Below are 15,000 nucleotides of genomic sequence, written 5' to 3'. Positions count from 1 at the left end.
CAACTGTTGGCGCAATTATTAGAAAATGGAAGAAGTTCAAGATGATCGTCAATCACCCTCGGTCTGGGGCTCCATGCAAGATCTCACTTCGTGGGGCATCAATGATCATGAGGAAGGTGAGGGATCAGCCCAGAACTACACGGCAGGACCTGGTCAATGACCTGAAGAGAGCTGGGACCACAGTCTCAAAGAAAACCATTAGTAACACACTACGCCGTCATGGATTAAAATCCTGCAGCGCACGCAAGGTTCCCCTGCTCAAGCCAGCGCATGTCCAGGCCCGTCTGAAGTTTGCCAATGACCATCTGGATGATCCAGAGGAGGAATGGGAGAAGGTCATGTGGTCTGATGAGACAAAAATATAGCTTTTTGGTCTAAACTCCACTCGCCGTGTTTGGAGGAAGAAGAAGGATGAGTACAACCCCAAGAACACCATCCCAACCGTGAAGCATGGAGGTGGAAACATCATTCTTTGGGGATGCTTTTCTGCAAAGGGGACAGGACGACTGCACCGTATTGAGGGGAGGATGGATGGGGCCATGTATCGCGAGATCTTGGCCAACAACCTCCTTCCCTCAGTAAGAGCATTGAAGATGGGTCGTGGCTGGGTCTTCCAGCATGACAACGACCCGAAACACACAGCCAGGGCAACTAAGGAGTGGCTCCGTAAGAAGCATCTCAAGGTCCTGGAGTGGCCTAGCCAGTCTCCAGACCTGAACCCAATAGAAAATCTTTGGAGGGAGCTGAAAGTCCGTATTGCCCAGCGACAGCCCCGAAACCTGAAGGATCTGGAGAAGGTCTGTATGGAGGAGTGGGCCAAAATCCCTGCTGCAGTGTGTGCGAACCTGGTCAAGAACTACAGGAAACGTATGATCTCTGTAATTGCAAACAAAGGTTTCTGTGCCAAATATTAAGTTCTGCTTTTCTGATGTATCAAATACTTATGTCATGCAATAAAATGCAAATTAATTACTTAAAAATCATACAATGTGATTTTCTGGATTTTTGTTTTAGATTCCGTCTCTCACAGTTGAAGTGTACCTATGATAAAAATTACAGACCTCTACATGCTTTGTAAGTAGGAAAACCTGCAAAATCGGCAGTGTATCAAATACTTGTTCTCCCCACTGTATGTGAGTGAGAGGTGCTTCGGAGCACGTAGGGAGAAGGGAATTTAAATTATTAAATTCAGCTCAAGGGCACAACAGCCACTGGCCGCAAAAGGCAAGGATTTGCTTTAGAGGGCATTACGGCCACATAAAGGGGAGGACGCTGGGAAATTCGAGACATTATCAAGTGCTTGTCAAATTGTGAATGAGAGACTGATGAAGTGTGTACAGCATGCACAAAAAACAAAGCAGAGCTCATGCTTTTTAATGCGATTTTTTTACAAATAATTTTAGAGTCGCATCATGCAGCCTTACAATGTATAAAAAAATCAAAACATATAGCCCAACGTTTGTAGAACAGAGTTACATTAATAACTTTAAATTAAGCATATAGGAGTACCTGTGTCTTTGTTAACCGCTCAACACAGAATAGCTGCATATGCACAATCCCTCAAATTATTGAGAAAATATTACAAAAAAAAAGTCTGCTGCCTCAGTTTGTATGATGGCAATTTGCATATACGCCAGAATGTGCAAATGAACTGAATCCCCAAAAACATTTCCACTGCATTTCAGCCCTGCCACAAAAGGACCAGCTGACATCATGTCAGTGATTCTCTCGTTAACACAGGTGTGAGTGTTGACGAGGACAAGGCTGGAGATCACTCTGTCATGCTTACTGAGTTTGAATAACAGACTGGAAGCTTCAAAAGGAGGGTGGTGCTTGGAATCATTGTTCTTCCTCTGTCAACCATGGTTACCTGGAAGGAAACACGTGCCGTCATCATTGCTTTGTACAAAAAGGGCTTCACAGGCAAGGATAAGATTGCACCTAAATCAACCATTTATCGGATCATCAAGAACTTCAAGGAAAGCAGTTCAATTGTTGTGAAGAAGGCTTCAGGGCGCCCAAGAAAGTCCAACAAGCGCCAGGACCGTCTCCTAAAGTTGATTCAGCTGCGGGATCGAGGCACCACCAGTACAGAGTGCATCTGCACGCACAGTGAGGCGAAGACTTTTGGAGGATGGCCTGGTGTCAAGAAGGGCAGCAAAGAAGCCACTTCTCTCCAGGAAAAACATCACGGACAGACTGATATTCTGCAAAAGGAACAGGGATTGGACTGCTGAGGACTGGGGTAAAGTCATTTTCTCTGATGAATCCCCTTTCCCGATTGTTTGGGGCATCCGGAAAAAAGCTTGTCCGGAGAAGACAAGGTGAGCGCTACCATCAGTCCTGTGTCATGCCAACAGTAAAGCATCCTGAGATCATTCATGTGTGGGGTTGCTTCTCAGCCAAGGGAGTGGGCTCACTCACAATTTTGCCTAACACAGCCATGAATAAAGAATGGTACCAACACATCCTCCAAGAGCAACTTCTCCCAACCATCCACGAACAATGCCTTTTCCAGCATGATGGAGCACCTTGCCATAAGGCAAAAGTGATAACTAAGTGGCTCGAGGAACAAAACATTGATATTTTGGGTCCATGGCCAGGAAACTCCCCAGACCTTAATCCCATTGATAACTTGTGGTCAATCCTCAAGAGGCGGGTAGACAAACAAAAACCCACAAATTCTGACAAACTCCAAGCATTGATTATGCAAGAATGGGCTGCCATCAGTCAGGATGTGACCCAGAAGTTAATTGACTGCATGCCAGAGCGGATTGCAGAGGTCTTGAAAAAGAAGGGTCAAACTGCCAATATTGACTCTTTGCATCAACTTCATGTAATTGTCAATAAAAGCCTTTGACACTTATGAAATTATTGTAATTATAATTCAGTATTCCATAGTAACATCTGACCAAAATATCTAAAGACACTGAAGCAGCAGACTTTGTGAAAATTAATATTTGTGTCATTCTCAAAACTTTTGGCCACGACTGTATTCTTCATACTATAAAGTAATATAAAATAATGCCATTCTAACCAAATCTTGTCTGCTAAATGAACTAGTGTAGCCCACAGCCATATGACATAGCTGGATCAGGACCTAACATAAGGACAACTCAGAGTATGCTATTCTGTTCTTCTTCCTACCATGTTTCTTTAGACCTGCCTGTAATAGATAATGGATTTATTGAGAAGGTGTAGGCTATATTACATGGATTTATTAGACTTTTTTAAATGTAGATGTTCCAAAGGTCTGCATTAGTGGCTTGTAGGCTGTGTGTGGAAGCTAGAAGATGCTAAATATGTTAATGTTAATTAACGGTCAATTACCGTGAGACCGGCAGTTATTTGCTTGACAATCACCGCTACAGCCCTATATGTGACTACCTGCTGCAATACTGTACTGGTGTTGTGTGTCCCCCTTAACAGATAAAGAAATGGAGTGCAATCCTCCAAAAGGTTCAATAATGAACCAATCCTATGGCAGTAACAAGATGAGGTGTTTTCCACAGAAGAACAGGCAAACACAGTTTTAATCACAGTTCACCAAGAACATTGATTGACAACAGGCGGTGATTGATCCGGTCGGTAATGTGCAGTAACTACGACATCAGTCCATTTATAGAGTGTTCTTGACCACAGTAATTAGATTAGATGCACAGCGTCTGCCACAAACCTCGGCTACCCTCATCAATAGCTTTCTTGCTTCCTATAGTGTACCACAGCAGCCTGGCTCAGCCTGGCTCTCCCTCCTCTTAAGGCCATTACCACTGAGCAAATCAAAGCACATCAGCTACACAGCAGCAGGCCTGATGGCTCCATCTCCCCCACATTCTAATCATGGTGAAAGTCATTCCTCATCAAGCCCCCGAGGTGGGCACGTGCCTGGCACACACAAACACACAAATCCATAGGGAGCCTGGCTCTGTGTGTGTGCTCGTGTTAAGCTAGGTCAGACACTAGTTTGAGGGAGGCAATACAAAGGCGTAGTGGAGGACTTGGTGTGTGTGCATTTTTTTTCACTTCCTCTCTCCCTCCTAGTAAAGGGTGTCTTGCAATTTTGACGTGGTTTGGGATTAAAGCAGTACTTGCTGCTATCAAAGACTGGTTTGGCTGCAACTTCTGAGGGAGGATGGAAGGAGTGATGGAGGGAGGTGTGGGCTCTGGATGAGTCATGTAATTGCTGGCTGAACAGCATGAGGTCTGAAACATGTTGCGGTGCTCATCTTCTGCAGCTTGAAGTCAATAATCATTTTGTAGTTTCCAAGTTCAGACTCAGAAATAGCGTTGTATTGCGGGTTTTAACAAAACCACAGTCATTCTATTCTTTGCTGAAGAGAAGGCTTTGTAGAGTTCTCATAAGGTAATATGGGTTTCTGTGTTATTCAAAGCAGAGCATCAGCTCCATTTCCATTCAGTTACAAGTTGCATGCGTTTGTGAATTTCCCATCTAGGAGTTCCATTCTACTCTCCCACCTAGGAGTTCTATTCTATTCTACTCTCCCAACTAGGAGTTCCATTCTACTCTCCCATCTAGGAGTTCCATTCTACTCTCCCACCTAGGAGTTCTATTCTATCTCTCCCACCTAGGAGTTCTATTCTATCTCTCCCACCTAGGAGTTCTATTCTATTCTACTCTCCCACCTAGGAGTTCTATTCTACTCTCCCACCTAGGAGTTCCATTCTATTCTACTCTCCCACCTAGGAGTTCTATTCTACTCTCCCAACTAGGAGTTCCATTCTATTCTCCCACCTAGGAGTTCCATTATATCTCTCCCACCTAGGAGTTCCATTCTATTCTACTCTCCCACCTAGGAGTTCTATTCTACTCTCCCAACTAGGAGTTCCATTCTACTCTCCCACCTAGGAGTTCCATTCTACTCTCCCACCTAGGAGTTCCATTATATCTCTCCCACCTAGGAGTTCCATTCTATTCTCCCAACTAGGAGTTCCATTCTACTCTCCCACCTAGGAGTTCTATTCTATTCTACTCTCCCACCTAGGAGTTCTATTCTACTCTCCCACCTAGGAGTTCCATTCTATTCTACTCTCCCATCTAGGAGTTCCATTCTATTCTACTCTCCCACCTAGGAGTTCCTATTCCTTTGTTTACACTCCTGAATTGTTTTGATCCTGTATTGTGATTCACACATTAAAGTCGAAGACAGAACATCTACTACTGCAGAGCGTAAACAATCACGTTGTATGGTGCGGTGATTGTCTCTCTGTGTGGGTGCATGTGAGTAGGTACACAATACAATGCAACATTACTGTAAATGAAGGCACAATGGTACATCCTTCACATACACACAACACCTGTAGGCTGTGTTTGTGTGTGTGTGTACAGTATGTGTTTCTTACCTGTCCCCAGGAGCCAGTGACCCATTGGGTACAGGGTTGGCTGTTACAGGCCTGGATGTTGCTGGGCAGATGGTCCTCATCACAGCGATCCTCTTCTGGACAGGTAACCAGACGCTGCTGCTCCCCTCCCCCACACACCTCAGAGCACTGGGACACACACACACACACACACACACACACACACACACACACACACACACACACACACACACACACACACACACACACTTAAGGATAACCATGACTGTGCGTATTGCTTTTCAGACAGTCTCAAAGCACTTAACATTGCATGAGGGGAACTATGTGGATAACCCCTTATTACACATCAATTATCACAGTGAATATAACCCCTTATTACACATCAATTATCACAGTGAATATAGCCCCTTATTACACTTCAACTATCACAGTGAATATAACCCCTTATTACACATCAACTATCACAGTGAATATAACCCCTTATTACACATTAATTATCACAGTGAATATAACCCCTTATTACACTTCAACTATCACAGTGAATATAACCCCTTATTACACTTCAACTATCACAGTGAATATAACCCCTTATTACACATCAACTATCAGTGATAACCCCTTATTACACATTAATTATCACAGTGAATATAACCCCTTATTACACATTAATTATCACAGTGAATATAACCCCTTATTACACATTAATTATCACAGTGAATATAACCCCTTATTACACTTCAACTATCACAGTGAATATAACCCCTTATTACACATTAATTATCACAGTGAATATAACCCCTTATTACACTTCAACTATCACAGTGAATATAACCCCTTATTACACATTATCACAGTGAATATAATCCCTTATTACACATCAATTATCACAGTGAATATAACCCCTTATTACACTTCAACTATCACAGTGAATATAACCCCTTATTACACATTAATTATCACAGTGAATATAACCCCTTATTACACATCAATTATCACAGTGAATATAACCCCTTATTACACATTAATTATCACAGTGAATATAACCCCTTATTACACATCAACTATCAGTGATAACCCCTTATTACACATCAACTATCACAGTGAATATAACCCCTTATTACACAATTATCACAGTGAATATAACCCCTTATTACACAATTATCACAGTGAATATAACCCCTTATTACACATCAATTATCACAGTGAATATAACCCCTTATTACACATCAATTATCACAGTGAATATAACCCCTTATTACACATCAATTATCACAGTGAATATAACCCCTTATTACACATCAATTATCACAGTGAATATAACCCCTTATTACACAATTATCACAGTGAATATAACCCCTTATTACACATCAATTATCACAGTGAATATAACCCCTTATTACACATCAATTATCACAGTGAATATAACCCCTTATTACACATTAATTATCACAGTGAATATAACCCCTTATTACACATCAATTATCACAGTGAATATAACCCCTTATTACACAATTATCACAGTGAATATAACCCCTTATTACACATCAATTATCACAGTGAATATAACCCCTTATTACACATCAATTATCACAGTGAATATAACCCCTTATTACACAATTATCACAGTGAATATAACCCCTTATTACACATCAATTATCACAGTGAATATAACCCCTTATTACACATCAATTATCACAGTGAAGATAACCCCTTATTACACATCGACTATCACAGTGAATATAACCCCTTATTACACATCAATTATCACAGTGAATATAACCCCTTATTACACATTAATTATCACAGTGAATATAACCCCTTATTACACATCGACTATCAGTGATAACCCCTTATTACACATCAATTATCACAGTGAAGATAACCCCTTATTACACATCAATTATCACAGTGAATATAACCCCTTATTACACTTCAACTATCACAGTGAATATAACCCCTTATTACACATCGACTATCAGTGATAACCCCTTATTACACATCAATTATCACAGTGAATATAACCCCTTATTACACATCAACTATCACAGTGAAGATAACCCCTTATTACACATCAACTATCACAGTGAATATAACCCCTTATTACACATCAACTATCACAGTGAATATAACCCCTTATTACACTTCAACTATCACAGTGAATATAACCCCTTATTACACATCAATTATCACAGTGAATATAACCCCTTATTACACATCGACTATCAGTGATAACCCCTTATTACACATTAATTATCACAGTGAATATAACCCCTTATTACACATCAACTATCACAGTGAATATAACCCCTTATTACACATCAACTATCACAGTGAATATAACCCCTTATTACACTTCAACTATCACAGTGAATATAACCCCTTATTACACATCGACTATCAGTGATAACCCCTTATTACACATCAATTATCACAGTAATGATAACTTCTTATTACAAATGAACTGTCACAGAAGATAACCCCAACTATGACAGTGAGAGGTTAGGCATAACTATGGGTAGTAAGGAGAGAGGTAAGGAGAGAAGGAGATGGGAGGAAAGGATGTAACTAACCTGTCCCCAGGAAGAAGAGTACCAGTCCAGGCAGGGCTGGGGTAGGCAGGGCATGCGGGCCACCGGCCGGGTAGACACAGTCTGACAGTGGAAGGGCCGCAAAGGCCTCTGGTCCCTGGTGTCAAAGCAGTGGATCTCACGCAGGGTCACCCCACCACCACAGTTCTTGGAACACTGGGGCGAAAGAGGGTGAGAGGGACGGGGCTTAAACAATCCTGTTATCGTGATAAAAAGTTGCTTGATACTATACTGACTGATTTATTATTAATGCATTAATATTCCATTGTCCCATCATTGTTATTGCGATACAACATTCCATTATCGCCCCATCCATGAGTTATCGCTACAACATTCCATTATCGTCCCATGCCTAAGTCATGGTACAACATTCCATTATCGTCCCTTCCCAGAGTTATCGCTACACCATTCCATTATCGGCCCATGCCTGAGTCATGACACAACATTTCATTATCGTCCCAAACATGAGTCATCATACAACATTCCATTATCGAACCATCCCTGAGTTATCGCTAAAACATTCCATTATCGTCCACTCCCTGGTGTGGGGCCTTACCTTGGTCCAGTTCCCTATCCTCCAGGAGGAGCAGGGTCGGAGGTAGCAGCGCCGGGCCGGCACAGGCCTCTTGGTCAGGTCACAGTCAGACACCAGTCCCGTGCTGCAGACCACCAGCCTCCAGATGGCCCCCAGACCACAGCTAGTAGAACACTGCAACACAAGGGGAGGCAGTGAGGAGTGAACCAGGCACCATTCAATATCTTGTAATACATTGTAAGAGTTGCAGCCCATTCAGATACATAGAGATTAGTCACGGAGGACAAAATACTTCCTCATTTAAAAACCCAACACAGTAGAACACGAGAGACTGTTCTGTCTTTCTGTACAGAGTGAATGTGGTTGACTTTGAGAGAGTGCAAGTCATATTTGATTTCACTGTTAAAACACAGACAGAAAGTGGCATGCACTGTGTCATGACCTGTTGGGCTGATATATTTCCCTGCTGGCAATCTGAAAAGGTCAGAGAGCAGCCATTCATCATGATAGGAGAGTTGGGTTGTTTCTGTAGGAACCTGAGACCAGGGTGACAGTATGTCAGCATAATAAAGGGATGGGGACATTAATAGTGGCACACTGCTGGGCCTTGTTCCTCCCACACACTACATTTCCACCAGGGAGAATGTGTGGAATGCATAGAGAGTGGTGCAACTCACTGCGCTCCAGTTGCCGGCTCTCCAGAAGGAAGCTGTGGCGATTGGAGTTGAAGCTGTGGCGATTGGAGTTGAAGCTGTGGCGATTGGAGTTGAAGCTGTGGCGATTGGAGTTGAAGCTGTGGCGATTGGAGTTGAAGCTGTGGCGATTGGAGTTGAAGCTTGGCTTGGCACTGGGGTTGGCTCTGGTGTCCACCAGAGTGTAGTGGGAGAATGGGTTGGCAGAGTGGGCATGGCTGGCTCAGAGGACTGGGTGGGAGGCACAGCTGGCTCAGGGGACTGGGTGGGGGGCACAGCTGGCTCAGAGGACTGGGTGGGGGGCACAGCTGGCTCAGGGGACTGGGTGGGGGGCACAGCTGGCTCAGGGGACTGGGTGGGGGGCACGGCTGGCGCAGAGGACTGGGTGGGGGGCACGGCTGGCTCAGGGGACTGGGTGGGGGGCACGGCTGGCTCAGGGGACTGGGTGGGGGGCACGGCTGGCTCAGACTGGGTGAGGGGCATGGGTTTCGTGCCATCCTGGGGAGTGGTTGTGGTGACATCCACTGGGGGCTGGTATGTGAGGGGAGGGTCCAAGCCCCTGGATCTCAGCATGGGGGGGATGAGGATCTCATTGTAGTCAATCTCTGACCACCCGTATGGGGAGGGGACTGGAGGGCCCGCATTGGCCCCTTTAGATGGAGTTGGCCCAGTCGTGGAGGACTGTGCTGAAATGTCTGTCTCTAACTGGGCTGTGGCTGGCTCTGTCTCTGCTAACATTGACGGAGGTGGAGACTGAGGGTCTCCTTCCAGATAAGTAGGAGGAGAGGAGTCACTTCCAGTTGTTGATGTGCTGTGTTTGATGTTCTCCTGGTTTCCTGAGAGTGAATGGGAAAGAGGTGGGGGAGGAGAGGGTGGAAGATGTGGCTCCTGAGAGACAGGACGTGAGGTCACGGTGAAGTCACTGTCGGTGACCCCTAAATTGACTTCGCTATCAGCATTGGGCTCAATTTCAAAGTCCTGCTGATCAAAGTCTGGTTCACCAGGGAAAACGCCATTGTAATCCTCAGTGGAGTCTGGGGCTGGTGGCGCGTATGGAAGAGAGGTGGTTGCCTCCCATTGGGACAGGGTTGTGGTGAAAAAGCTGTCCTCGTATGTTTCAAACTCAAACACAGGACCTGGGGAAGGTGGATCCAGGGGTGGAACCGGGCTCTCCGTTTCATCTTGGTAGCCAGGGGATTGTAGTCCAATTGCAGTCTCCTGGTGGGAATTGTAGTCCAAAACACCCACTTCTTTCACCTCTTCTACCATTGTTGTGGTTACGGTGCCATCTTCATAGTCATGGCTGACAGGGGCAGTGGTGGTACATTCGATGGTTGTACCAACATTGCCGTCTTCCACATCAAAATGGACATAAATGTCAGTGTTTTCATCATCATTTTCTTCACTCTGGGGCACATGTGTGTTCTCAGTGGTCCCCATGCTAGTGGACACCGGGCTGGCTGCTGAGCTGAGGTAATGAGGCCAACCAAAATTACCGTTTGTTCCTTTCCAGCTTTGTGAAAACCTGGTCCCTAAAACTGGTGCTGAGGGTGTGGTGGAAACAGGTAGAAAATAGTCCTCTGAAAGGAGTACATCCTCCTCCTCTCTCTCTACTTCATTGGGTTTCTCCATCTGTGGTCTTCCATCAACGTCTGCATTGTCCAGGTTAGGGTCTTGTGGTTCCTCGACTTCTCTAATGAAAGGAGTCGTCTTAAAAGTGGTAGAAATGGGTGAGGTAGCTGTGGGAGGATCTGTTGTAGTTTCTCTGTAAACATGTTCTTCTGCACTAGAGCTTGGTTTAGGCTCCTGTTGTGGATCTAGTCCAAGATCATCCACCAAGTCTTTACCGTTGTTCCCCAAGCCAAAGTCATAGGAAATGTCCTCGTGGAATTTGATGAAGTTGTAGTCGTAGTAAAAATCGTCCACCGGTACATTGTTTTTGGCTGAGTTGTCAGTAGTCTTGTCAATGTGATTCGGATGGGGGATGATGTTATTCAGATTGTTAGGGGCCCTTGGCTGAGCTCTAGTCGTACTGTGTTTGGGCAGGGGGTTGGAGTCAGGGATGGAGTTGATTTCATTGATTTCCTTGCTTGACGAGCCACTGCCAGACCAGTCATTGCTGCCACCGAAGACGTCGATGATCTGAGGACAGTCCTGGAGGTAGCATGGAGTAAGGGAACTGGGATTCTTTCGGGGGTCACAGTCCACCCCTGTGTTTCTGGAACAGACAACCTTTCGGCTCCGCACACCACCGCCACACGTCAGCGAGCACTATGGGAGAAGCAGAAGAGGGTCAGATTAGGACAGACTGGTAACTGATCGATAACACAGCTTTAAATTTACAACCGCTAAACACCAGTTAGAGTGCCATCTTTATAAACAACATGGTACTGTACACACCTAATCTTCAGGACCTGTCCACCTCCTCTACTCTTCAGGACCTGTCCACCTCCTCTACCCTTCAGGACCTGTCCACCTCCTCTACCCTTCAGGACCTGTCCACCTCCTCTACCCTTCAGGACCTGTCCGCCTCCTTCCTCTACCCTTCAGGACCTGTCCGCCTCCTTCCTCTACCCTTCAGGACCTGTCCGCCTCCTTCCTCTACCCTTCAGGACCTGTCCGCCTCCTTCCTCTACCCTTCAGGACCTGTCCGCCTCCTTCCTCTACCCTTCAGGACCTGTCCGCCTCCTTCCTCTACCCTTCAGGACCTGTCCGCCTCCTTCCTCTACCCTTCAGGACCTGTCCGCCTCCTTCCTCTACCCTTCAGGACCTGTCCGCCTCCTTCCTCTACCCTTCAGGACCTGTCCGCCTCCTCTACCCTTCAGGACCTGTCCGCCTCCTCTACCCTTCAGGACCTGTCCGCCTCCTCTACCCTTCAGGACCTGTCCGCCTCCTCTACCCTTCAGGACCTGTCCGCCTCCTCTACCCTTCAGGACCTGTCCGCCTCCTCTACCCTTCAGGACCTGTCCGCCTGCTCTACCCTTCATGGTGCTCATAAGAGTTTTCACTTACAATTAAGTGAGTATACATTTTAATTAGGTTATACACTGTGTGTTAGCTGCTTCCTCAAAATCTTTCCCATGTCTACTCCACTCAAATGTCGTGGAACCAGAGTAAAACTAGCCTCTGTTTCAACTTGTATGCCCAGTGCAGAAAATGCAGCATTTTCCACATTAAACAAGACGAGACCAGATGTTCCTTCCTTCCTTAGTCTCTCCCTTCTCTGTGTGAGTCACTGCTGGAGCCATATCACATTCCCCTGAATGGCCTCCTCACCTCTGACCAGTTGCCTGTGGACCAGTCCGCGGGGCAGGGGACATGAGCGTTACAAGGCGCCGCTGACTCAGGCCTGGGCATGTGGTGACATTCAGAGGGCTGCAGGGCTCTGTTCTCCTCCAGACCTACGGCCTGGATGCACAGCACCGTCCTCTTGGCCAAGCCCTTCTCACCGCACGTGGCCGAGCACTTCTGCCACTCGCCCACCCACCATCTGAATGGAATGGTCACAAAGAAAGACAGACAGAAAGTGTAATGTGTGTGTGTTTGGTGTGTGTGTGTGTGTTTATGCTTAGTGCATGTTTGAGAGGGTGTATTCTTTCTGGTGTGTTTATTATTATATATATTTTTTACCCCTTTCCCCCCATTTTCGTGGTATCCAATTGGTAGTTACGGTCTTGTCTCATCGCTGCAACTCCCGTAAGGACTCTGGAGAGGCGAAGGTCGAGAGCCGTGCATCTTCCGAAACACAACCCAACGAAGCCACACTGCTTCTTGACACAATGCCCACTTAACCCGGTAGCCAGCCACAGCAATGTGTCGGAGGAAACACCGTACACCTGGCGACCGTGTCAGCGTGCACTGTGCCCGGCCTGCCACAGGAGTCGCTAGTGCACGATGGGATAAGGACATCCCTGCTGGCCAAACCCTCCCCTAGCCCGGACGACGCTGGGCCAATTGTGCGCCGCCCCATGGGTCTCCCGGTCGTGTCCGGCTGTGACAGAGCCTGGACTCAAACCCAGAATCTCTAGCAGCACAGCTAGCATTGCGATGCAGTGCCTTAGACCACTGCGCCACTCGGGAGGCCTTTCTGGTGTGTTTATGAACGCATGTATGATTTGTGTGTATGTGCGTGCGTGTGCATGTATGTGTGTGTATGTTTACAAAGGTGTGTGTGTGTGAGAGAGCATGCAAGCCCTACAGTGGGTCTTATCCCAGTATAAATCTGGTCCTGGGGGCAAACTCACATGGCCGGGCAAAGCTCCTCATTGCAGCTGGCTCGTTTATCGTCAGGACGGGTCGTTGAGTCACAGTAGCCCTCTTCTACTATCCCAGAGGTCCTCTCCACACAGTGAACAATCTGTCGCTGGACACCTGGAATTCCAGAGGGATACACAGGAACAGCTGTTAGAAATGACACACACACACACACACACACACACACACACACACACACACACACACACACACACACACACACACACACACACACACACACACACACACACACACACACACAGAAAGACCCCCCCAAACACACACACAGAAAGACCCACACAGATTCTAACACAGAAGAACAGAGACAGACAGACATGTATACTACACATACACACACATCTAAACATTTAAAACGCAGACACACACCAAAGCACCCAGACATATCCTCGGACACGCATCAAGAAGCAGGTCTCAGAACAGAAACTCACACAGGCATGAACACAAGTCAAATGTTTCCACAGTTTAAGATACATTACTGATTAATAGCTTTCAAAGCAGATTCCTACAGTAAATGTTGGTCTGTCAACTGAGTTGTAGTAAACCCATCTACAATGCATTTGGAAAGTATTCAGACCCCTTGACCCCTTTCCCACATTTTGTTATTCTAAAATGGATGAAATAAAATAAAAAAAATCCTCAGAAATCTACATACAAAACCCCATAATGACAAAGCAAAAAAATTGTTTTTAGACATTTTTACAAATGTATTATAAAGAACATAATTTACATAGGTATTCAGACCCTTTGCTATGACACTACAAATTTAGCTCAGGTGCATCCTGTTTCCATTGATCATCCTTGAGATGATTCTACAACTTGATTGGAGTCCACCTGTGGTAAATGCAATTGATTGGACATGATTTGGAAAGACACACACCTGTCTATATAAGGTCCCACAATTGACAGTGCATGTCAGAGCAAAAACCAAGCCATGAGGTTGAAGGAATTGTCCGTAGAGGTCCGAGACAGGATCGTATCGAGTCAGAGCTCTGGGGAAGGGTACCAAAAAAATGTCTGCAGCATTGAAGGTCCCCAAGAACACAGTGGCCTCTATCATTCTTAAATTGAAGATGTTTGGAACCACCAAGACTCTTCCTAGAGCTGGCCGCCCGGCCAAACTGAGCAATCGGGGGAGAAGGGACTTGGTCAGCGAAGTGACCAAGAGCCTGATGGTCACTGATAGAGCTCCAGAGTTCCTCTGTGGAGATGAGAGAACCTTCCAGAAGTACAACCATCTCTGCAGCACTCCACCAATCGTGCCTTTATGGTAGAGTGGCCAGACGGAAGCCACTCCTCAGTAAAAAACACATGACAGCCCGCTTGGAGTTTGCCAAAAGACACCTACAGATTCTGACCATGAGAAACAAGATCTCTGGTCTGATGAAACCAAGATTGAACTCTTTAGCCTGAATGCCAAGCGTCATGTCTAGAGGAAACCTGGCACCATCCCTACGGTGAAGCATGGTGGTGGCAGCATCATGCTGCGGGGATGTTTTTCAGCGACAGGTAGACTAGTCAGGATCAAGGGAAGATGAATGATGAATCTATGGTACAGAGAGATCGTTGATGA

The 15,000-nt window shown here is 45.8% G+C and overlaps 1 protein-coding gene across 1 annotated transcript in view; it reads right to left on the bottom strand.

Moving 5' to 3' along the window:
• LOC139575609 (A disintegrin and metalloproteinase with thrombospondin motifs 7-like) overlaps positions 1-13,869 on the bottom strand; it is a 43,127-nt gene extending 29,258 nt beyond the window's left edge. The window contains exons 1-6 of the mRNA XM_071400749.1: positions 13,400-13,869; positions 12,432-12,645; positions 9,141-11,426; positions 8,485-8,637; positions 7,911-8,084; positions 5,362-5,508 (exon numbers count right to left, since the gene is read on the bottom strand). Coding sequence (XP_071256850.1) covers positions 5,362-5,508; positions 7,911-8,084; positions 8,485-8,637; positions 9,141-11,426; positions 12,432-12,645; positions 13,400-13,812 — 3,387 coding nt within the window. The 5' untranslated portion in view covers positions 13,813-13,869. The remainder of the gene's footprint in view (positions 1-5,361; positions 5,509-7,910; positions 8,085-8,484; positions 8,638-9,140; positions 11,427-12,431; positions 12,646-13,399) is intronic.
• Between the last annotated feature and the right edge of the window lie 1,131 nt (positions 13,870-15,000).

The sequence above is a fragment of the Salvelinus alpinus genome, chromosome 5 (assembly GCF_045679555.1).
Source record: "Salvelinus alpinus chromosome 5, SLU_Salpinus.1, whole genome shotgun sequence".
In the NCBI taxonomy this organism is placed as follows: Eukaryota; Metazoa; Chordata; class Actinopteri; order Salmoniformes; family Salmonidae; genus Salvelinus; species Salvelinus alpinus.
Note: the sequence above shows the minus strand (reverse complement) of the source record. Positions and strands in the feature narration are given on the sequence as shown.